General features: G+C 33.1%; 2 protein-coding genes across 3 annotated transcripts; one reads left to right on the forward strand and one right to left on the reverse strand.

Moving 5' to 3' along the window:
• Nucleotides 1-881: 881 nt before the first annotated feature.
• On the reverse strand, nt 882-2,752 carry LOC128866129 (gamma-soluble NSF attachment protein). The gene is made up of 7 exons (XM_054106634.1): nt 2,606-2,752; nt 2,490-2,557; nt 2,211-2,326; nt 1,948-2,142; nt 1,815-1,885; nt 1,349-1,736; nt 882-1,047 (listed from the first exon to the last, which is right to left on the reverse strand). The coding sequence occupies exons 1-7, from the start codon at nt 2,659-2,661 to the stop codon at nt 970-972; spliced, it is 972 nt and encodes a 323-aa protein (XP_053962609.1). The 5' UTR covers nt 2,662-2,752; the 3' UTR covers nt 882-969.
• A 1,129-nt stretch (nt 2,753-3,881) lies between these two features.
• Nucleotides 3,882-23,761, forward strand: LOC128867405 (potassium voltage-gated channel unc-103). 2 transcript variants are annotated; one of them, XM_054108585.1, is made up of 16 exons: nt 3,882-4,013; nt 4,073-4,949; nt 6,457-6,700; nt 7,874-8,055; nt 11,647-11,667; nt 15,186-15,340; nt 15,424-15,544; nt 15,617-15,737; nt 18,025-18,143; nt 18,210-18,400; nt 20,524-20,666; nt 21,083-21,276; nt 21,373-21,467; nt 22,284-22,405; nt 22,473-22,764; nt 23,529-23,761. In XM_054108585.1, exons 2-16 carry the CDS (start codon nt 4,074-4,076, stop codon nt 23,626-23,628), a joined length of 2,976 nt encoding a protein of 991 aa, XP_053964560.1. In that variant the 5' UTR covers nt 3,882-4,013; nt 4,073; the 3' UTR covers nt 23,629-23,761. The 2 variants fall into 2 exon arrangements, with proteins under 2 accessions (XP_053964560.1, XP_053964561.1); XM_054108586.1 differs by lacking the exon at nt 11,647-11,667.
• Nucleotides 23,762-26,113: the final 2,352 nt, after the last annotated feature.

Raw genomic sequence — 26,113 nt, forward strand, 5'->3', positions numbered from 1 at the left:
CCCAAACAGAAAACGAAAAGTCCGCTTGTCAAAACAAATTGATCGGCGTTGCCACCGTAAGAGCTCCTAATATAGGGGTTTTCAGTAAGAGCGCTTCAACTTTTGAGCTTTTTTGAATAAAACACAAACGGTTTGACTTTTTTAACTAATTTTTTTTTTATTATCGAGTTTGAACATATACATTTAAGTATGAAATTCGATTTCTTTTGCATGACCACTGCGTGCACGTTTTACGAAGTCCAATCGTTGAACCCAATTTTCGACCACTCTTTTGCATAAATCGGCCGAAATTCCAGCAATTTCGCGTTCAATATTGGCTCTGAGCTCACAAATCGTCGCCAGCTTGTTACTGTAGACCAATGACTTCACATAACCCCAAAACGGGAGGGTTTGTTAAATGGACCGTAAAATGGCCGTAATGCTCTTAAAGTAGCAGCAACAGAACGATTATTTTCATAAAAAATTTGCACGATTTGCAATCGTTGCTCAAGTGTGTAGCGTTCCATGATGAAATGTATACTAATGAAGTTTACAAATGACAAGCGAAAAATAAAAAATATTGCGTCGTTCGCCCTCCCTATCGGAAAAGAGTTGAAGCGCACCTATTGAATAACCCCATTAAATCTAGAATGCGTCATAAATATTATTTATTTAAAATATTATCTATATGAAAATATAAAATATTTGTATTTGCATTCCGGTTAAGTTTCTTCCTCTTTGTGTTTATTCTCTCAATTCCGAGTAAGATCTTACCTAGGGATGCTTCCATTCTTGAACTAAAAAAGTTGAATGAATGAACGTAATAATGAATATTATACGATTTCGATACCGAGAAAAATCCTTATGCAAGTACAAGGTCAATTGATAAAATAAAAGCTGGGTTTATCTCTTTAAGGGAGTAAACTTTTATTAACTTTATTAAATACCAAAACGAATATTAGTGTCTAAAGTAAAGCCTTTTAATAATGACTAACACAAGCCCTCCTCTTCTTCATCATCATTGTTAGGTACATTAGATTCAGTAGGTCCATAACCAGATTGTTGTTGCTTAAAATTAAAAATAGAAAAATTAGTTTTGCACAGATTCCAATTTCACAGTATCGAGTTAATTTAAGTCATAGATATTAATCACCACAAATAAAATAACATTTTACAACGGCTAATACAATGAAAATTACATCGGCAGATATGTTTCGTATTACGTCACAAGTACGAGCATAAAGGATAAGACAATTTTTATTTGCCTTGCGCGCCACCAGTATGATGGAAAAATAATTTGGTATTCTTACTTTATTTAATTTGATATTAACTCAGTACTGTTAAATTTATTATAAGGAAGGAAACATACCTCAGAATTTGGAGACATATAGGAAGGAGCAGCATCTTTGATCACATCAGCTTTCGGTGCGGTTAGCAATCCTTCTGGGAGCGGAATGTCTCTAGCGAGAATGCTGTATTCAACATCCATATGGCGAATAAAAGGAGAGGCTAAAGCACGTTTAGCTGAATCTGGGTCCTCATCATCAAATGCTTGTAAGAGCAATTCCAATGTTTGAACTTCATCTGAATCGCAACAATTGCCCCATTCTTTGAAAGCCTTTTCAGCTGCCACAAAATCTCCCCGAGCTAGTTGAACCAACACAAGGGCCACGGCTAAGCGACCAATTTGCCCATATGACTCAGTTTGTTGATTTAAACCGATTTCCCGTCTTATTGCATCAGTGGCTTGATCAAACCTATTGAAAATTCGATTAATAAATTATTCTAAAACTTAAACACCAATCATACTTATTAACATTTTTGCGAAAACTTACATTCTCAATTTGACTAAAATTCTCGAAATTTTCGACGCATATTCAGCAGCATGACGCGTGGAATCATCTAACTATTAACCAATATAATTGTTACAATAAACTGAAAAATTAGCAAGTGTTTTTCTTTCAATACCATGACCACTTCCAAAGCATGTTTATAGAATGTTAAAGATAAATCAGGATGCTTATGCTCTACAATTTTTGCGGCTTTATCTAAAGCCGTTGCAGCAGCTTCAGGTGATCCATGTTGCTGATAAAGATTGCAAGCCTTATTTACATTTTCTTCAATTTCCAGTAAGTTGTTCATTTCTTTCAATATAAGAATAATCTAAAAATAATAAAAATGAACATTCCTTAATAAAGTAAAAAATTAAATCAATTTCTATTAAGCCTTACTTGCTCATAGCATTTAGCAGCGTGGAACCATGACCGATTGTTTTTATGACATTCAATGGCCTTTAGTAAGCACTCCTTGCTTTTGTCATAGGACTTAGCTATACGAAAAGCGGTAGCTAAAAATGTTACAAGAAATAGTTAGAATTAGCATAGTAAAACTCTTTAAATTATTCTTTTAATTCCCGAAAAAATAAATTAAATAATACATGAATTTAAACACGGATATGAGATTAATAAACAATAGTCTATTGCAAATATCGTATAAAAATCAACAAATACCTGCTTTTGTGTATTCATCTGCGGCTACGTCATAGTCGGGTCTCCATTTTAATAATCCAACTTTCAAGCTAAAAAGCAAAAAATATTTATTTTAATTTTGAATAAACAACGATTACCTTTTCTCTGCTTGTCGAATCAATTCTTGACCCTCCTCAATTTTCTTCGACTCCATATTAAAAATTATTTTTCATTACTCCTAAGCCAAATCAATAACAATTTGGATAGTAGTTTTCCACCAGTGTTGACAAAACGCACCAAATGCTTATAATAATATTAACAAGTTGCCAGATATCCAGGTTTTAGTTTTTGAATTTCATTCATGCGTGTAACCAAAGCGGCTTCATAGAAGGTGGCTTCGCTAAAGCAACAACAACATTTATATGAATTTTATTTTTGCGATTTGGTAGTTTGATAGTGAAGATTTCAAGACTGATAGCTTGATTGTCAAACCCCATAAAGAAGCAGACCCTTTGACAATCAAACCACAAAATCTGGGAAAAAGAACAAATATTCGTGTGTTCACAATGGGTCTTTACAACTTTTTTTCTAAAATATTCACACCGATCGAGAGAAATCATATATTGAAAAAATAGTCATAAGAGTAGATGCACTTCGTCCGTAGAATATTTTGCGAGCTTACGTCGGCCGTGCACCGAATTGGAAACGACGTGGCTCGTGTGAATAAACATTTTTTATAAAAGCAAAGCATATTTCCAGCTGGAGATCAAGGTTACTAGGATGGAAAATATTTGAATGCATTCGACTTATGTTGGGAAATACGCCTAATAATCTTTGTGAAAAATCATCTTTCACTAAATCAGCTCGCTGCATTGATCTTATTCTACCTAAATACAATTAACTATCCTGTGCAAGATTGTTTTTCGTCAAGGCTGCCTGCTCCTGTTACACCTCCAATTCACAGCAACTTAAAGAATTTCTGATTCATACTTTCTATCTCATACATAATATTGCATTATGAATATTGCTATCTACATATATCCTGCCCTGGTAAACAGTCATGTTGGCTTGCTTTCTTTCGACTGGTTTTAATACAAAAATGTAAATTTAATATTTTTGTTGTTGTTTGTTTTTTGTGTTAATTCAATATTTCTTCTAACATTGAAGTATTAATTTAAAAAAGCTGTCTTATACTTTTCTTTTCATACAATAAAAATATCATTCATGAATCTATGATTCACATAGTTTCTCATCGCCTTTTTGAGTTATGAAGGCAATAATTATATAACCCTCTTTTTTCATATACTCAAATTCACAACACTTTTGCAGTGACACATCATCTGTAAAGCAATGTTTAAACTCGTACCAATATGACTCTTGCGCAATACAAAAGTATTGATTTTTCAATTACTATACTCATTTGCGTGATTTCAATTGAGCTGGTTACTTCTTTTGTCGACTAATAATTTTAGGGTTCAAACAAATTCTTGGTTGAAAGCGACCGAAATAAAAGCTTATTAAACTTTTTTTTTTAACTAGTTAAACAAATAAACTCTTAGAAACGAGGTAAATATTTTTTATTGCAATTGTTCAAATACACTAAATATTATAGTTATACATTTCAGCATGTCTCACAATTCATGTTTTGAATTAAATGAAATCCGGATATTGGATAAAATTTTACGACAATGTGAATATTATATTTCAAATAATGGCATGCAAGCAAATCGTAATAAAAAAGTGTGCCTCAAAACAAATAATTTTAACGAATTACTTTTAAATACCAACTTAAACAAATTTGTAGAAAAAGAACTTTTTTCATTTATGTGTAAACTCAGGAAAATGGACAAGAAAACCATTTTCGTTTCGGATATACTCATTAACTCCGGTATATTTACGGAGGGGTATGACTATAATAAGCACGAGTACAATAGCAAGAGTCAAATGAATATCAATCGATTTATTTATCATAAAATTGGTCGCTCAGATGAGAGTGAAAATATATCATATAAAAAGATAAAAAATAAATTAGAAGAACAACCTACTTACAAAATTAAATATGAAACCACCAAATGTATGGTTGTGGAAAATATAAGCAAAAGTAAAAAACAATTTTCTACATTAAATAAAAACAGCGATGATATAAACAATGGAAATCAATGGAACGTATACGGAGAAAACTGTATGAAATGTGAAGAGAAAAACCTAAAATGTAATATTCACTCATCTTCAACACCAAGCGAAAAGGATAAGTTTCACAAAAATAATATTTTTTATGGAAATGATCTTACATACAACAAACGAAAGGAGAGAATACATAGCCAAGCAAATGTTTTTGAGAAGACTGTATCATACGACAGTGTTCGGTCAAAAATCTCATCACAAAATTTTATAAAGAAGAAAATTCCACAGAGACTTTCGAAAGAACATACTGACGACATTCCCGACAAAGAACCTTTACTTGGGGCTAAGCCGCTGAAATTGCCGGATTCGGTTGAGGCTGTAAGTAAAATATAAATATTTGTATATTACGTAATTAATATGATACCTTAGACGAAGGATCATATTTATTTATATTTCGTGATAGTAAAAATAAAAAATAAATACTTATAGTCTAAAAGCGCTCTACGATAATACGAGCGTATTGTGTCATTATTTGTTTTTTCGTGAATTAACTCCTATAAAAGTAGTTTTATAAGAAAATTGCATTAAACGTTGTTAGACTTTTATATTCGTTTATTAGACAAATTTAAAGCCTGCCACAACTATAATGTATTTATTATGTGCCTATTTAAGTGCTCTTTAAAAAAATGTGCGTAGATATGTATGCACCTACATACCCAACACACATAACACCCAAAAGGGGTGTCAGCGTCAATTATATATATATATATATATATATATATATGTATATGCGATAGAAAACCCAAATTTATATATATATATATATATATATATATATGTATATGCGATAGAAAACCCAAATTTAAATTAAAAACCAAAAAAAATTAGTTAATTTTACGTTTTTATTTGTGCTTCCATGAAAATAATTGTTTGGTACGGTTTTTGTGCTTCGGCATTACACACAGCTGTCGACGTAAACGAAGCCCTGGGCTTGAAACACCAAAGGATATGAAACTTTTTTTCTGAAAGTGACTGCCCCTCGACAGCAACGTAAAACTTCCGAATGTATTTCTGCCATGAAAAAGCTCCTCATAAAACATATCTGCTGTTCGGAGGCGGCATAAAAGTTTAGGTTCCTCCATTTTTGGAAAACCATCAAGCCGCACACTACTACAAAACACTCAACAAAGGGTGCAAACTCTACCCAAGGATTAATTTTTGTATAAATCCCTATAACCTATAAATCTTGTGGAGAATGAGGATATGGCCTCTAAAATTGTAAGAAATATATTTAAAGCAATTGGCAAATACCAACTTATTGCTTGATGTAAAAATGCAAAAAAATGTGTCGGCCTATGTTCCGACTAGGAGCGATATAAGATGCACTATGATAATATATTTTTCTTAAATGTATGTTTATTTTTAATTGAGAATGTCATCCATATGTATAAGTTATCAAGGAATAAAAAAATACTTATGATTGGCAAACTAACACAAAAACTTATTTTTACATGCGTACATTCAGTAATTATTTAATACTAATATTGCTAGAAGCACCGTTTACCGGTATAGAGCTGATTTGCAGCACTGAACAATTGCTCACTAGCCACACTCGACGGAATGTTACCAAAACTTAAAAGTTATACAATTTTTGAATACAAAAATTTACCGAAGCCGAAGTTCGGTCGTTCTCTATATCGCATATTTATAATATGAATGTATTATATGTATGATGCTGCTTTAACTTTTCTGCATTCTGGATTAACTATGGGAAGTCCTGACGGTGTGGCTAACTTTAAACTATTTGAATAATTAAGTACATTTGTTTACATATACATATTTACTAATCTTTTTTTTATGTAATGACATATTGATGCATGTACAGGTGTTATCACTTGGCTCAACGATTTTGCCAGATAAAAAGATTGACAACACCGAGTATCACAAATGGACAATATTACACTACTCGCCATTTAAAGCTGTTTGGGACTGGATAATCTTAATACTTGTAATATATACAGCCATATTCACGCCATATGTCGCTGCGTTCTTACTTGGAGAGCCGGATTACCAAAGACGAACTAACAAATATATTAACAGTGATCCACTAGTGATTGTAGATTTAATTGGTGAGTAATACTCTACTCAATAATCAATATGAATAGGCCTTAAATTTTTATTAAAGAAATATAAAATAGGATTTTCGCGAACATGAGTGACAAAAATTAAAAAAGGAGACCTATTCGAGAACATCTTGAAATAAAAACTTTAATATATTTAAACAAATTTGTTTAATTTTTTATTAAAATTAACTAAAGTCTCTAACAAGAATTTATTTTTTTAATATTATATATGTATATATATATTATATATAATTGGCGCGTACCCCCTCTTTGGTATATATAGGGTGCCCGGTGGCAGAATTGTGAATTAAAAACTAAATTAAAAAAGAAGTACAACCGATAAACGTTTATTTCAATAACTATTACAAAGAAGATAATTATTAAAAATTATTTACTCTAAATGTTGATCGTTACGTCGGATACACTTTTATATTTCGAGTCACTCGCTGCAGAATTGATGTCAATATGCCATTAACCTCGCAAACAATATTTTCTTTTAATGCTGAGGTACCCCCACAGAAAAAGTCCATGGGGGTAAGGTCGGGCAACCGGGGTGAAGCAGTTCACGGGCTGAAGCGGGTTATCATGCAAACTTTTATCGACGAATCCAAGATTTTCATTTGTTCTCCATGATCGACTGGGCCTAGTACGTGGACTGTTTAAAACCGAACTTCTTGCCCGAAACCTTCACACACATGAATGAACCAAATCTTCATTTGGGGGCACCTTAACGTCGAATATTGTAACGTGGATAAATCTACGACGAGGAGCTGCATACAAATCATTGCCCGTCCACTGCGACATCGAGACTAAATAACCCGCACGAATAACGAAGCTAACACGATCCCCTCCCCGCTCACACGCTCAGTGGCAGCGCGCACCTCTATTAGGTGTTTTGCCGAGCTCCTCCTCCTCTTAATGTTTAACAAATGGAGGGATTTATAGTTTTAAGCCGACTTCAAAAGACAAATGATTTTTTATGAGGAGTTTTTCATGACAGGAATACACTCGAAAATACAAATTTCTGAGTATACTTCAATGATTTTACCTTAGATTTAACTAAATTTGATATAAGTTTTGATTGCTACGAAATGGATTATAATAAAGACGTATTTTTGCTTAACAGCAATCTATAAAAACATTGAAATTATTGAATAAGAGTATTTCTTTCAATTTCAGTCGATGTTACTTTTGTTATTGACATACTTATAAATTTTCGAACCACATTTATTGATGGACAGGATGAAGTCGTCTCACATCCCGGGCGAATTGCGGTTCACTATTTGAGTGGATGGTTCCTGATTGACTTAGTGGCCGCCATTCCATTCGATTTGTTGCTAGTTGGAAGTGATACTGATGAGGTAATGTTTAAAATAAAAATTACATTCAAAGCATACAACAATTAAGATTAAACCCGTAGATTCGTAAATTTCATATATTTAATTAGAAGAAACAAAAAATTATTGTATTCACTAAAAATTTATCACACGCGTTCATTACTTATGCCAAGAACCGAAATAACCATAAATTTAGCATTTTTGGCTATTTGGGTGTAACATATGATACCTCGAGATTAATGTTCTTCCCAAGAAACTGATATGCATTGTGCATATTATACTGCACGCCTTATATCAGTTTTATGAGCTGCGTTTCTAAAAAAAAACTGGAAAATTATTAGTTCCATTACCATTAATTAGCAATTATTGTGTATTTTGTTCTTCTTATGTGGTTCTACAAAACTTTGTTGGTTTAAGTTGAGATCAAAAATGTCACCCTTTGCGAAGTTGTCGTTATGACATGGTAAAGTCCTACTTGTGTAGATTTTACAATGTCGATGGCATTATAAAGCTCGTCGTCTACGAGGACTGAGCCATAGTCTTATGTTTCTCTCGAATATTCTTAACGCTTTCTCATCTGCTTGATATTGTCCGCGTTTCTGTGTCATATAAAGGATGAACATCTGGAGATGGTTATCAAGCGTAGTTTTTGTTTGTATTGTAGGGCTCTTCTGGGTGCCAAGAGAATCTGGGCGATAAGAAAAGCGCTTGAAAACCAATAAAAAATGATTTCTGGAACATGTTAAATGGCTGCGGGAAGCTAGTAAGGTGCATGCATCAACTCCTATGAATAATTTGGTCTGGCTTATTATTATTGCGCACGAGTGTAAGAAACTAAAGATGTTTGCGTGGAAGATTAAAACCCACTCTCAATGAACTAATTGGACCTTATGACTGTGGATTTTGGCCAGGTAAATCTACAATCTACCAGATACTCCCAAAGAGACAAATACAAAATATCCGAGAAAAAAAATCGAACACGCCTTCTCTTTGTTGATTTTAATGTCGTTTTTGAAAGCACGAGAAGATGTTGCTCTGATTCCTCGATGGCTGAATTTGGTATAACACGAGATTTCATATAAACTTAAATGATAACACCAAGTTTTGAGGCGGCAGAAAGATTATGCATAAGTACATAAGTAATACCTGTGCGTGGTCTACGGCAAATATTGCAGAGCTTACAGAAACATTGAAATGGTAAAGGAAATAAAGATCCTGCGATTCCTAGGCTTGATCACTTCATGCGAACGGATGCAAATGCTGCACAAATGAAAGTGTTTGCTGATGAAGATGCCAGTAGTAGCATGGGCAGCAAGTTGACACCGTTCATCTCCCGTACTGCGGGATGTATGCCGGATATATGTATGAGAGCAAAGAGAACAGCAGTTTTATAGAGGCGCGTTCTCGTATCACGTAAATCATTAATTGTGGGTTATCATTCGAACCTTTTTAGTTTGTTCCTTGGTAATGGTTTTCATGTGACTAAGATAAGGCTAATTGTGGTTTATTTCCGATATTGCGCAATAATTTAGAAAATCGAGTTTTTAACAAATTTCTTCACGATATTTTTGAAGTCATTTAAAAAAATTATTGAAAATAAAAACCTTTAATAATATATTTCCTATATATTTTTCAAGAGAAGTTATGTATTATCAAAACAACAATTAAATTTATATTTCAAATATGGAAAATATACAATATAATTACTATTTAGTTAAAAAAAATCAGATTAAAGTTGCAGGACATGCTCTCGTAAAATAATTCAAGTATTACCTAAATAACAAATACTTTTTAACTGGAGTCATTTAACTTATTTGTGTTTGTGATATAAGTCTACCGGAGTCTAAAAATTATTCTCATTGTGCTTCTAATTTGAAGAAATCCTTTTTTATAAAGTTCTATTTCCGTTGTTAGACTCTCTTGGGATCGGAAAAAGTTAAAACATTTACGACCAGGCATAAAACCAGCTTTTCACTCTGATGAAAAAAGCAATTTGCTTAAATGAAACAGCTCTTCGCCAAATGCTTAATGTTTTAGGGTCTACAGATAAGTAAAAATACACTTTATTATGCAATTGTACTCCGATATCAGTGCTTTTATATCATAATCGCTGTGGGAAAATATAGACAACTTCAAATTCCGATTTCATATGTATCGAAAAACTTAGAACTTGGTGAATTTATGAGAGAACATATTTGCATGAGAAATTTCTAGTTACTGTATGCAATTGAAATTCTACGAGTTTTAAACTTAGGTCCTCCGCACACGACTGGTACTGTCATTGTCACGTGGTGCAAAAGACTTGCAGCGACGATGACAATATTCTTGCTGATCCCGTATGTCAAATCGAAATACACCACGGAGAGATGTTGAGTAATTTGCTTAATCTACTTCTAAACAGAATGAAAAATAATAGAAAAATAAAGCAATGGATGGGGCATTTGAAATATACAAAATAAACTTATTATAAACAAGACGCTAAATGAAGATTATTCCAAATTTCATAAATTGTACAGAATGTCTAAAAATATTTAAAATAAACTATTTTCTGGCAAGCGTGAGGGCCCTTATCCTTGTAAATTGTGATTATATTATATAAACAGACGTAATTTACAATTAATTGTATAAATTTAATGATTTCCGCGAACATTTTCGCCCTACGATTTTTAAAACACACTGAAAAATTTGAACAAACTACAAGTGAACTGTCGAAAAGCGACTGACTTTCCTGTACGATAGGCGTAGATGCTTGCATGCTGTAACGAGTAATAGATCTGCCAGAATAAATCCGTTGCGTCGGTCGGTCGGACATGCTCTACAAAAAGCAATTGCGTTGCGGGCGGTACGGACCCATTGTGACAGGTCGACCATTCTGACAGTCATCTAAGCATAACTGATGACTCGTGTGTGGTTCCCTATTTAAGCACAAGTGTGCGACAAAGAAGGGTATGCCTCATGTACATTTTGTCGCATACGCTACGAGGACGATACGAGCCGTGTGCGAGGAAGAATCAATTAATTAACCACCAAAGGAAATATACATACAACCTCAATTTTCTCATATAATCAATTGATGACTCATTTCAGAATTTTTTGATTAAAATTCATTTTGAACACAATGTTGGTCGCATGTTCAATTTATAAATATCTTAGAAGTTGTCATCAGTTACAGACACAATAATAAAATCTCTCGGTCTGTCAATTTTTAAAGTAAGAAATATAACATAAATAAACGCTCTTATAGCTAAATTTACTTAAATATATACATATATAAATTCGTCAATTCACATTGTGATTTTTAACGATATTAGAGTTTTCTGATATGTATGTATGTACATTCATGTATTTATATCGACAGAACTTTTTGATACACATAATTTAAAAATTAAATACAACTAAAACAATGCATATGCATATGAATGATTGTAAATACTACCGACTTCTTTTTTTTTGTGTATTTTAATATTCCTATTAATTGGAACGATTTTTAACGATATTTAAAAATAATACCATATTTGCCGGCAATCGATACCGAATATATTATCTACTTTTGCAAATATTTTCAAACTTTTTGTATGTTTAATTTAATTTATTTATATATCCAATGTTTTACAGCTCGGCTTGGATAATGAAGAGGTATTATAAGTCAATAATTCTTTCTTAAATGAGCTTTTGAGCGCAATTACTTATGTTATGTTTAAGCAAATTAAAAACGCTGTAATTCTTACCCAGTAGCTTCAATTCCACAATTATACACTTCTATGTAATTTTTCACATTGTGCGTGCCATTTTAATTGCAAACGGTTTTTGTACTTCTCGCAATTTTCTTTAAAATAGCAATTATAAAATAATTTGCCGATAACATTCATTGGCGCATAATCATCATAGAAAATATTTCATAATCAACATAGACATTCTTGCCACTTTCGTAATCTTGAAGCAGTTTTAATTAAAAAAATATACAAGTAAAAATGGATTTCGATAAGATTATACCAAAAATTTTATTGATTTAAGATAATGTTAAAAGAAAAATAAAATATTGTGAATAATATTATATTTTCTATGAGAGTTTTTAATTTTTAAATGTATATAATAGGACTATGAATAAGTTCGTGCGGTTTTTTTTCGAAATTTGAAACTTTATTGACGTAAAATGGTTACAAATTTAATATTCAAAATATTGTCCATCGCTTACTACTACTTTTTCCCATCTTTCTGGCAATTCACGGATTCCCTTTGTGAAAAATTCGGTCGGTTTTGCCGCAATCCACGAATCGATCCATTTTTTGACTTCATCGTAATTACGGAAGTGCTGGTCAGCCAGGCCATGTTGCATCGATCGGAAGAGATAGTAATCGGATGGCGCAAGGTCTGGACTATACGGCGGGTGGGGTAGGACATCCCATTTGAGCGTTTCTAAGTATGTTTTGACCACTTGTGCAACATGTGGCCGAGCATTGTCATGTTGCAAAATAACTTTGTCGTGTCTATCGGCGTATTGCGGCCGTTTTTCTCGCAGTGCTCGGCTCAAACGCATCAATTGTCGTCGGTAGACATCCCCCGTAATCGTTTCATTCGGTTTCAGTAGCTCATAATACACAACACCCAGCTGGTCCCACCAGATACACAGCATAACCTTCAGGCCATGAATATTCTGCGCCGACGTCGATGTTGAAGCATGGCCAGGGTATCCATACGTTGTCCGACGTTTTGGATTGTCGTAATGGACCCACTTTTCATCGCCAGTCACAATTCGATGCAAAAAACCCTTTCTTTTGTGCCGTTGAAGCAGTTGTTCGCATGCCATAAAACGGCGTTCAACGTCTCTTGGCTTCAATTCATACGGCACCCAATGGCCTACCTTTCGGATCATTCCCATGGCTTTTAAACGTTTGGAAATGGTTGATTGATCAACTCCCAAAGTTTTTGCAACCTCTTCTTGCGTTTGAGCCGGATCTTGATCGAGCAATTCCTCCAATTCGGTATCCATGAACTTTGGCGGCGCACCCTCGCGTTCTTCGTCTTCCAAGCCAAAATCACCACTTTTAAAGCGTGCAAACCACTTCTGGCACGTTCGCTCAGATAGAGCATGCTCACCATAAACTTCCACCAAGATACGATGACTTTCGGCTGCTTTTTTCTTCATATTAAAATAATGAAGAAGAATTCCCCGCAAAAACACATTATTTGGCACGAAATTCGACATTTTCAAGTGTGGTAAAAATATTGTTGTTTACGCTTCAAATAAAAAACTTATACTGACGTTTGTGCCTTACGACAGTAGCTCTCCAATGAATGTTTGGAAATGTGGATCGATGGAATAATAATCAAGTTACGCCATCTGTTGTAAAACCGCACGAACTTATAAATAGACCTATTATTTGGTCATAACAGGTATCGAATTACTTATGTATACTGACTGGGGCAGAGTGTTAGTCGTAATACGAGTACAGTACGAAGTGTTCTTAAATCGTTTATAAATCGAAGTAATAGGAACACTAATAACCACACATTCCCACATACGAGTACATGCGTACTGCAAGAATACATTAAAAAAAAAATTGTTGACTTTTTTACACAAAAACTCAAATTGGATATAAGTCAAGGAGTCTGACAGCGAGTGGAACAGAATTTTTCAAATCCCAAATATACACATTTATATGTACGAATGTATATATTTACTGATTTTCACATGACACAAGGGGTTTGAAATGAGATTGAATCGACGATCCATCATTAATGAACAGAAATTTGCACGCAAGGAGTTGAGCAATTTACTGAACTCAACCATTTTCGAAGTGGCACTAACATCTTTTTGTGACCGATTTCACCAATACCTCTAGTATTACTGAAATTGTATTGTTCAGTTTTAAAATCGACTTTGATTCTTTTTGTAAATTACATTAACTTTGTAGCTTCGCTCGAAACTAGTGACACAATATAATCAGAGTATCAGAGTTTGTTCTAAGCATAAGGGAAAAATTTTATCTTTAGACAGCATGATTATTTGCATTCAACTATTTAGATATAAAAAATCAGGAAAATACAAAAGGATACACATAAATTTTCAAAAGAACTGGGCAAATGAATAATTAAAATAATTGTTTTCTGTTCCTTACAATCCACGCGACACATAAATTCGTAATAAAGCCTACGTGTATTTTCAAATGATTTTAGGGAATTAACTTAAGCATGTGGCTTCTTTCATTCCTTCAAAGCAACTCCTCACGTGAAATCATATGGTGCAAAAATATTTCAATATTTTGAGCAAACAAAATCCAAGTTTTTTGAGTTGAATCATATTGAGATATGCCACATATACATATATACATGCATATCATATATCATTGTATAGTAAAAGTATTTTAAGTTGCTGTGAAGTTCAGTTACCTAAACGAAAATGGGCGACGGGAACCACAATTTATCAGGAGTGAGGTATAGGTACTGTAACTACTAGCGGATTTATGGTTTGAAGAAGGGAAATCGATCCTAGATTTGAAAATACACACAAATATATGTATAAATGCAAACAAAATGTTAAATAAATGTTGCATGAAAGTGATATCAGTGAGAAAATGAGTGAATCGGAAATGAGATTTCTTCTAAAAATATTCCTGTGCTTCACTTTCTTACTAATGCGACACTGAGGTATTGGGGCATGGTTTTGGGCACTAAAATAATGTATTTCAAATAAAATGTCTACAATATGTACAGGTCGATATTTAGCCATCCGGGTTGGAAAGCACATAATACATAATGTTTTAATTTGGAAAGTACAACAAATCGGTTCGTTTTTAATTTTAAAGCTTCTTATTGAGCACCTCTTGCACACGGAGAGTTCTAAAATACCCGCGATCTCTGTTGACAATTTTAACACAACAGTTGCATGAGATCGTCTTACGAAAGTTTAAGAAAATAATTTTCTAGAGTTTATATAACTTGTTATACAAAGTGAACTGCTGATTACCGAAACAAACATTGATAAACAACAAGCGCACTTATCCACATTTATTGGGTCGTTAAGCTACGACTAACTTTATTTACAATTGTTAATATTCTTCCTTGGTTTCCAAATACCCAATTTGCACATAATGCTTTCATTCACCAATAATTTATGTTGTTAATTTTAGCAATAATACCTTAATTTTTTCCAGACAACTACCCTAATAGGGCTGCTCAAAACTGCCCGTTTACTTAGACTGGTGAGGGTGGCTAGAAAAATTGATAGATACTCAGAATATGGAGCTGCTGTGCTAGTACTTCTAATGGCAACATTTGTACTCATCGCCCACTGGTTGGCTTGCATTTGGTAAAAACGTTTATATTAAAACTATACATACATACATATTTATATCCACATTATGTTGAACATCGGATTATATTAATGTTTAGGTATGCTATAGGAAATGCGGAAAGAACACTTTTAACAAAAAATATTGGTTGGCTGCATTCACTAGGAAATGATATTCAAGAGCCGTATTTTGATAATAACACCGGTGGGCCAACAATTAAGGTAGCTTAACTTCATATTAATAATTAAAAATTTACATACGTTCATGCACATGTAAATAATTTTTATTTTTAGTCAAGATATATTACGGCTCTCTACTTTACATTTACCTCATTAACTTCCGTGGGATTTGGAAATGTCGCGCCAAATACTGACGCCGAAAAAGTGTTTACGATATGTGTAATGCTTGTGGGCTGTAAGTAGTGTCATGTTATAAATACATAAGGGGCTGTGACTTGCACTGTGCTGGCTATCAAATAAGAGTATTGCAATTCATTTGAGAAGGCAATCCAACGACACGCTCACCTTTGTTACCAGAAAATTTGTAATTGAAATTTTTGGAATATTTTTATTTATTTCTTAAAAAACATAAATAATTGATATTCTAAAACGTCTACAAATTAAAAGTTTGTATTATATTCCCTAAAACGGCAAGACAAATATGAGTTTACCTATTTTAGTGAATGAAAAATTACAGATCCGAGCACTACACGATTCAGTCGCGCAACTGCAAAGTTAGCCGCATGCCACAAACCCTCTATGTGCGTATAACATTACTATAGATGTTTTTAGTATCAATTGTGGTGCGTATTTTTATGAAGCATGTTATTCAATGATATGTTAATAAATTCATGATAGGTTAATTGTTTCAAATAACGAAAATCGTTATAATCACTAAATGTGAAATATTTAGTCTTCACCAGACTTGATTCCTTACTTGCCCGGGTATGTTATTTGTATTTTGTTAAAAATGTACTAACAAGGAAACAGATTTCCTCGATCGCCTGACTAGCCATTTGAAGTTTATGTTGTCAGAATTATTATAAATCTATTGAATAAATAATTACATTTGTCCACGTATTTAAACAATTACACACATATTTAAAATATTTTGTTACAAAACTACTTTTTTCGGTATTATATGAAACACTAGATTCTAAATTTATTTTGTTTTATTTTATCTCAGAATTTTCCAAGAATATCTAGCCTTACGATTATGGCCCGCATACACTTAGAACTTTAGTGAATGGATTGACAAAAACAAAACATATAATACTTAGACCTAGAGTTTTTATGAAACGAAATAAGTTAAAGTTTTTATTTGACGCGATATAGCTTCTGTTCAAAAAGTACCCGGTATTTGTTAATAAAACAAAAAGGTTTCAATCATTCATTGACATGTAATTTATTGCGATCAAAGTAACCTCCATGGCAGCCAATACACTTGTTCCAACGCTTCTTCCAATATTTAAAGCATCACCTTCCAGGCAGCTGTCGCAAAGGAGACTCGAAGTACCTAATGCCAAGTCACATCGCGTGGACAACATCCGGTTAGGATAGCGACAACAATCCAGTATTGATACTTTATACACGCCTTATAAGTCCCGCTTAGCTTTCCTAATTTCGGACTTGCAGATTCCTAATCCTAATTTCTATAGTTCCCATTCTCATTTACTCTTGCTCAATTAAAAAGCCATTTACTCAAAGTTTTAATTTCAGAGCGTTCAATTACCCAGCAAGGTGGCTTTTCTTTCTAAAGGAGCGGTTTTAGCGGACAAGAACGTTATTACAAGCTGAGGAAGATATCTCCATTAGCTTGTCGGCTTAAGCTCCGAAAGTTTTGAATTAACCAAATTGCAGATTTTGGCAGTATAGATCCTAGTCCGGACTCCTTAGGTAGGAGGATCTTTGAACTGAATATAATATTTATGATCCGGAAAGGAGTGTACCTTAAGCCCAGTCCAATCAGAAATTCGGCACTTCAGTGAAGATGAGACCAGAGTACGGTCAACTACAGTTATAAAAATATGAAGGACACTTAAAATATATACGACGACGTCAGCCAAATTCCAGGGCCCTGCAGTCGCAATGTCATTGCTGAAATTAGTCAAAATAAATGCTTTCAATCCCTTCCGGATAAGCAAACATGCATACATAAATTCGACAAAACCAAATTTGCAAAATACACCAAACTATAGCTTGTTTACAATGCTAAGTATTACGCTCACACTGTCGGCAGATTGTTCTTAAAAGTGACATGTAACAACTGATGTATCAACTCAGTAAAAATAATACCTTGACAATATTCAAAATCGGATCATTTATTTCGGCAATTCTGGGTACCTTCTGAAAAGAATTGTAGTCAGAGCTTTAAAAACGATCCTTTACGAAGGGCAAACTCTTTAACAACTAAAGGCTTTCAGATAAATAACTGTAATTGAAGGACTTTAAGTCGTACTTGCAATAGAAAATGCCGGTTTAAATCCCTCACCTGTATGTGAAGCCATGGATTTCACACACATAGGTAGATTTAAATAATAAATGTCTTTTGGATTGTTTTTTTTTTTTCAATTTATTTACCTAGTTTTGTTAATCTTTGTTCTTTGTGTACGTGGGATTATACGTATATAGTAAGTCTAGCTGTGAGAGTGTTTATGTTCCTCCTTCAGCGCCTTAGTATAAAAATTAAATTAATTTTTTAGCTCTTATGTATGCGAGTATATTTGGAAATGTTTCTGCAATAATACAAAGACTTTACTCGGGTACTGCCAGGTATCATACACAAATGTTGAGGGTGCGTGAATTTATTAGATTTCATCAGGTAATCCGATACTTTGCAACAAAGGGAAAATATTTCCGTGATACAAGATCGAATGCTTCATTTTAGATTCCAAATCCACTTAGACAACGATTAGAGGAGTATTTTCAGCACGCGTGGTCCTATACGAATGGAATCGACATGAATTCGGTTTTGAAAGGTTTTCCAGAATGCCTTCAAGCCGATATTTGCTTACACTTAAATAGAAAGCTGCTAACAACGTGCTCAGCCTTTTCGGGAGCCAGTCCAGGTTGTTTAAGGTATGTAAAGATTCATCATACAGGTCATTAGGTCACTCATCCCTATGATTGCATTAATACTTGCAGTGAGTATATAACCGGTGGTAACTTAACCGAGTGATGGATAGATTCAAATAACAATTTAATTTTTATCAAAGTCAGGTTAGCTGACGTCGGGTTAGTTGGATCGTTGAGAATATTTTAGAAAATGTTTACAAAAATCCATTGTGAATACACAAAAAATTCAATCCAGCAGAGTTTTTATTACAATTAGTATACGTCATCTATATATTTATATTTATTACGTAATAATTTAATTTATCAAAATCGCGTAAGCGGTTATTGCGCCAATTATGAATAATTTAATTTTATTTAACTTTAACATGTAACAAGAATCGAGTGTGAAATGAAAAGATCTCCTCCCATTCCCGTTTATAATTTGCACGTGAAAACATTGTGACTTTTCTTTATTTTTTTTACGGCACGCGAACCGAAAGTGTAATGAAAACGGGAAAACATTTTTCATTTCACGTTTACACAGGACGAGAATTGACACCCAGATATTGAGAAATCACTTTTTAGTCGTCTGCCGATTACGCTGCATGACGTTCTACCGTTTAATTTGAAATTTGGTGTATTAAGAAACGTATATTCGAATTTCACATTTTAGAACGATATACTCTTTTATGAGTATTTTTGCCCTTTCTCTGAAAAGATTTAATATGCCGATTAACTATAAGAATTTGCAAAAAGTGCAAACTTTAACCCTAAAAGATGAATCACACGTAAGTTTCTAAATCACCGATACAAGTATGATTTTGGAGATTCGGAATCTGGTTATTTATTTCTAATGCCCACTGTTACATTGTCGCTTAATCACACATGGAGAAAACGGTCCTCTGAGTATCTTCCAATTATGGTTCAAATCTTATTTTCAACTTTATGACGTCGAACAGCAAAATAAGCAGAAATATAAAGATAAAGGAGCAGGAATATTCACGGCCGACATGCAAAAAGCTTTGCTTCAGTCTAAATAGCAGATCAATAAAGAACATTGGCACAGCGACGTTACTAGTGCTTAAAAGGCGGCTTCTAAATAAAGGGTTTTCCAATAAGAGGTGTTATTTTGATAATCAAAGAAAAATGCTATTTTTTAATATAAATGATCAGATGTGTATTTTATTATAACGAGGAAGATATGCCGTTAATATTGGAAAATAACATCAGGCAAATGACCACCACGACCACGTTTACTGGACAATATCCTTTTCATGAAATTTTCCATAACCGAATTGCAAAGTGGCTGCCCTATGTCCTCGATAGTCTCACGAATTCCATCTTTAAGGTCTTGAATCGACCCTGGGCTGTTGGCGTAGACCTTCTCTTTTCGTGACCCCAAAGAAAAAGTCACAAGGTATTAAATCACAAGATCTCGGTGGCCAATTGTGATCACCTCTTCGAGAGGTAACACGGTCCGTCTTGTTGAAAATAAACGTTGTCCAGATCAATATCATCCAATTATGGCCATAAAAAACGTTAATCATCTCTCGATAGCGCAATCCATTCACCTGTAACACCAGTTATTGGAAAACACTTTATAAAATAAATAAATATATAACTACTTTCAAATCCTGGATTTGTTTAAATTTCAAGGATCTGGTTTAAAAATTAAGTTTCCGCTTTAAGAAGATAGCAATCCAAAGCACAATTTTGCAAACATATCTAATACACAATTTTTGGCATTTCAGGATGCTAGTATAGTCGTCAAGCCTTAATGTAATTTAAAACCTAAGGTCTACAATATTCGAAAACATACACTTTTAGTTTATAATCGCTATTGCCAAGCTAATTATGTATTATATTTTATTTAAATCTCCAAAGCCACTAAAAAAATACTAATTAAATTTAAAAATGGAAACTGAACACCTTGACTCATTACTTTAAACTAAAAGCCTTAAAGCTGTTAAAAAATGTGGTTTAAAGTCCCAAAATTTCTCCTCTAAGCTATTTAAAATAGATATGTGTCTGGCTTCTTAATTTTTTTCTAATGCAATATAACCCGTCCAAACTAAATTTATACATACAATTTATAAATTTATACAGATACATTTACTTAAATTTATTTCATTACTTTTATTTTTCAGAGCACTATCATTAAAGTTTAAAACCACGCATGCCCCTCCTGGGGACGTTTTAGTGCATAAAGGTGACGTTTTGACATCACTATTTTTCATTGCAAGAGGATCGATAGAAATACAGAGAGATACCAATACCGTGGTAATTTTAGGTAAGACATCGTATTACGAGTAAAAGTCCAATATTTTAAATGTTCCAATGGACGTTTTTGAAAACTTAACACTCATTAGACATGCCCTTGTTTATGCAAAATATGTTCTATTTGTATGTATTGGTAATGAAGTTCCTCAGAAATTTCTGTAGCTCGAAATCGAAAAATAGTGTCAAATCTCCAAAACTTAAAGATATTAAATATTTCAAACACAATAACGCTTGCTAAACGGAAGAATGTTTCAAGAGCAATAAGAATAAAGAAAAAGGGGAGATTGATGAAGAGAAAATTAGAAAATTTTTCGGCAATAAAATATTGTAATATTAAAATACGGTTAGACTTTATAAATTGAATTATGTTACAACAATTTAAAAAATAAAGCGAACTAATATATTTTTAATAATTGTGTTATTTAGGAAAGGACGACATTTTTGGAGAAAATCCATGTAATTACGCAACCATAGGAAAATCAAACGGAAATGTTCGTGCTCTAACTTATTGTGATATTCACAAAATCCATAGAGATGATTTGTTGGATATATTAGATTTGTATCCTGAATTTTCTGAGAGTTTTGCCAACAATCTGATTTTAACTTATAACATGCGTGATGTAAGTAAACTATTCTATGTAGTAAGCATACAAAAGCACATAGCACTTTTAAATATATTTCTACTCGATAAAAACTCTAAACTTTTACTATTTAAGGATTTTCAAGCTGGAGTCGAAGTAAAACATAGATATCTGAGAGCTAAATCTTTAGATAGAGAAAGAAGCACAAGCGATATAACATCCATAAGAATGTGAGTTCCATTTACAGTTAGAGTTACAATAACAATATCAGCGGACCATCATAGCTTAAAAGTATATCATGTATAGAAAAATAAGTCTGAAGTATGCTACCAAAAAATATCTATTAAATTTCAGCACAACTAACTAATAACACTATTAAGCGAATATATCGGTTACTCGTTCCTCTAATCCGCTCTCAGCGTGTAACGTCACACTTGTGCAATTAGTGATTAGTGAACTTAAAAACTTGTTCGTATGTTTTTTGTGTGAATTTTTAAGCGATTATTTAAACTTTATAAAGCAAATGGTAGTAGTATGCAGCGACAAATTATGCTAGTGAAAGTAATAGATAGTGATAGAAATGTGATATAAATTTTTATTTCGTTTCATACGGTGTAGTGCCCGCCAAAAAGCGGTAACAGTTCTGCCAGTGAGGAAATGCATTCAACCAGTGAATATATATGTATAAAATAATATGATCCACAAGAATTAAACAAAGTCTGCAAAAGGCCCAAAATTCATTTCAAAGTATTCATATTTAAAGTTTGTATTTTTGCTTAATTTCTAATAACGTTGCCATTTTAACATGAGAATAATCAATTTTATCACATTTATACTCCTTCTTGTAATCGCTGGCGTTTTACATTTTCGCTCGCAACTGCGCAAGTGTGACGTCACACAAAAATTACTCCAAAAATCCTCTCTGATGGGCTCAATCTTACATTCTATCATCCTTGAATTAATAGCAGTTTTTTAATTTAAGTCACGACGGTCTTTCAATACGCAGTAACGATATGTTAATATGAGCCAACCATTATATTTTTCAGTTTTGGTATGCATCAAAAGAATAAGCCGAAAAATAATTCGTGTGCTACAAAGGCGCAAAACAAGGATTCCATAAACGATGGAAGGGATCCATCAAATTACCAATTTGATATTCAGAAAAGGGGTATTTATGGGAGGGTCCTCATATGTATCTAACATTTAAATAATTACGCTAATCATTTATTCTACAGATGATATTGAAAACATGCAAGCGTTCTATAAAAATTCAAAATCCAGACCAGCTTCTCTTGCCCGTCATAATTTACCAAAAAGTAGCCTTCAGGAAAGCAATATCCAGGAATTAATAAACCGAAACCATAAAGTAAAATATGTAAACGAAATTATTCTTTCTACTTTTGAGAAGCAAAAACAACGAGCTACATGGATTCGTCAAAATAAATTAGTTAATACTACTGCACAAGAAAAGGCCTTACAAGATGTATCTCTGTATCTGGATCAGCAAGGAAGTACCATCCACCCAAGGCAAGTTTTTTTATCTTTTAGCTTTTAATATTCATTAGGGCAATTCTTTGCAATAGAAACAGATTCACCCTAAGAAAATTCATTAAAAGTGGTGCCACTGGGCCAACAATAATATTTTGTACATTAGAATGTCACGTCAAAGTAGAAAAGAAAGAAGTGATTTATGTATTTAAAAGAAATCGCGTACTTTCTCATTATTTTATTTATTTATAAAAAAGCTTTTGAATTTAAATTCATTACAAAATTTTAATTTTCCAATTACGAATTTGAATGTAAATAATACGTTTCGTAACTTAATTTTATGCTGGCATCCAAATGCACACGGCAAAAGAAAATAAGCAAATCAGCTGGTCCACTGCTGCCACCTTTAATAGATTCGTCTTGAATTCGCCGATGTCTAACAAACTAATATCATGGCATTTGGAAATTACCATGCCAACACAACACAAACTGTATATACATATACATCATTATAATTTAGAAATTCCATGATGAACAAATCAAGAATACTAAACTAACAAACTCATCATTTCTGAGTAAAATGGCTTTGCAGCAAAATTGGTATAAAATGCATACTACGTCACAGCGTTATAAACCATTAAAATGCAAACTTCGGCCCAAGTTATTGTTACTCCACTTTAACATGAATATTTTTTGTAAGGGGGAGGGTGATCAACCCTCCACCCATGTACACATGTATATTTGAAGCACATAGCTTTGAGAAATTTATTTTATATTATATACATTATATAAATTTTTTACAGGGAATCAATGAAATGTAATATATTATCCGACAAGGTATTACCTACTCCGAATGCAACAATTGCTACTACAGAGTCATGGGATGAGCTAGACAGTGTATGATTAGCTATAATTATTATATTAGATGGCGAAAGATAAAACTTAAAAGAAAAATTTAAGTAAAACATATTTATATTTTTAAATTTCATGTTGAATGATGATTCTTGTTAAAAACGTGTCACAAACTGTTTCAAATAAAAAGAACAAAAATCTAAATAAGAAGAGCTTGTGTATGTTTTCTGTAGCTTAATTCCTATTGGAACTAAGAATTAATATTAGTACTTATACTTTCAGATGTCATACTAAGTAAATTTCAAAAGAAACATGTCAAGGACATATTGTTACGCTTTTCTTCAAATAAAAAGTCTCTCTATAATTTCTCCGAGCTCGATCATTGGATTGCTGAATAAAAAACAACAAGCTAATGGCGGGACAACTTGCTTGCTGTATTTAATTTCAGTGCTTAGTCATTTTACTTTATGTTCGCACGCTCAAGACTTATTACATTGTACATGCACCTCTGCTCATATACATGTGTTTAACAACTATCGTAATTTCTAAATGTGACAACTCGTACTTTCTAGCAGCTTCTGCCTTGAAGGCGGTCGCCGTAGCCGAATGGGATGGTGCGTGATTACCTTTCGGAATTCAGAGAGAACGTAGCTTCGAATCTCCGTGAAACACCAAAATTAAGAAAAACGTTTTTCTAATAGCGGTCGCACCTCGGCAGGCAATGGCAAACCTCCGAGTGTATTTCTGCCATGAAAACCCTCCTCATATATTAAAATATATCTGACGTTCGTAATGGACTCGAAACTGTAGGTCCCTCCATTTGTGGAACAATATCAAGACGCACGCCACAAATAGGAGGAGGAGATCGGCCAAACTCCCGTAAAGGGTGTACGCGCCAATTATATATATATATACATATATATATAATATATATATATTCTTTCTTGAAGAGCACTATTTTCCTTTTCTTTTTTGAAAGCCGTGAGAGAATCATTCTGTCATAACATATTTTACCTAATTTGAATGAGATTCCTCCAAATCTACCATAAAAAATAGATTATTCGTACAAATGCAAAATATGTATAATATGGAAACGCGTCAAAGATAACTGTTGAATATAAAGACGACCGCCGTAGCCGAATGGATTGGTGCGTGATTACCATTCGGAATTCACAGAGAGGTCGTTGGTTCGAATCTCGGTGAAAGCAAAATTAATAAAAACATTTTTCTAATAGCGGTCGCACCTCGGCAGGCAATGGCAAACCTCCGAGTGTATTTCTGCCATGAAAAACCTCCTCATAAAAATAACTGCCGTTGGGAGTCGGCTTGAAACTGTAGGTCCCTCCATTTGTGGAACAACATCAAGACGCACACCACAAATAGGAGGAGGAGCTCGGCCAAACACCTAACAGAAGTGCACGTGCCAATTATTTATTTTTATTTTTAAACACACTAACAAAACATTGTATATATCGTAATGAAAAACTAATATGGCTGGTGCAATAGTGTGTTTCAACAAAAATCAAGTAAAATCTAACGCTTATAATACGTTCACATATAAGTAGATCCTCTTTTTCGTGCTTAACTCCCAATCCGTAATTAAAAATCGAGAATATCCATACAAAATTTCTCTCCCAAAATCTGAAATTATGTATAAAATAATCATAGATAATAACCATACTTTTTGACATACTACCCTGTATTTTCTGTGTAATAGATCATTATTTTAACGATTGTAAAGAGAAACGTAAAAGTAAAAACTAAATAATATGAATGCCGGCAAAGAAAACAGGTTTGTAGAAATAATTCTAATAAAATCATTCATATAACAGAAAAAGACGTGCGTCCATAAACGTGTGTCTTCTTATTACTTATTATATAATGTAATATCAAATTTCGAATGCGTATTGCTGCTATAATTTTTTGAAACCTCAATTGCTTATTACTAGTAGCCAACGTTTTGGTTTTGTATTTTCTGTACATCAGTTTAACAGTACCCTCTATAATGCCACATCCTTGATATTTATTTTTAAGAATTATAAAATTGAAGATATGGCAAGCCCGACTAAGAACCGAAAATGTAAAGGCTAGGTTAAGGGGTTATACGCAGTTATGACTTTCAAAAAAATCGATTTTTTTTATTGCATTTTTGTAATGTACATATATTCAAAAGTATACGCACGAAATTTGAAGTAGATCTAAGCAATACTTTCGGAGTTATACCTAAATATGTAGAGATGCCTCGGCACGTTTTAAGGTAGGTATTGAAACTTTAAACGTGTTTTTTTCAAAACGGCATTTTTCAAGTCGGTGTACACGATATCTCGAAAACGGCTTGTTTGATCGGTCAACCGTTTTAACTCAATCTTTAAAGATACATTTTCTAGTAATTAATCGTTCCTTTTGTAAATCTGATACTTATTTTCCATTTTATAATCAATTTACGGCCAAATTTTAACGTAAAAATCGATATCATTTCTTTTAAAAGCTGCCATTTTGTGAAAATTCACTATTTGGATTAGCCGAACGATTAATT

This window comes from Anastrepha ludens, chromosome 6 (assembly GCF_028408465.1).
Source record: "Anastrepha ludens isolate Willacy chromosome 6, idAnaLude1.1, whole genome shotgun sequence".
Classification (NCBI taxonomy): domain Eukaryota; kingdom Metazoa; phylum Arthropoda; class Insecta; order Diptera; family Tephritidae; genus Anastrepha; species Anastrepha ludens.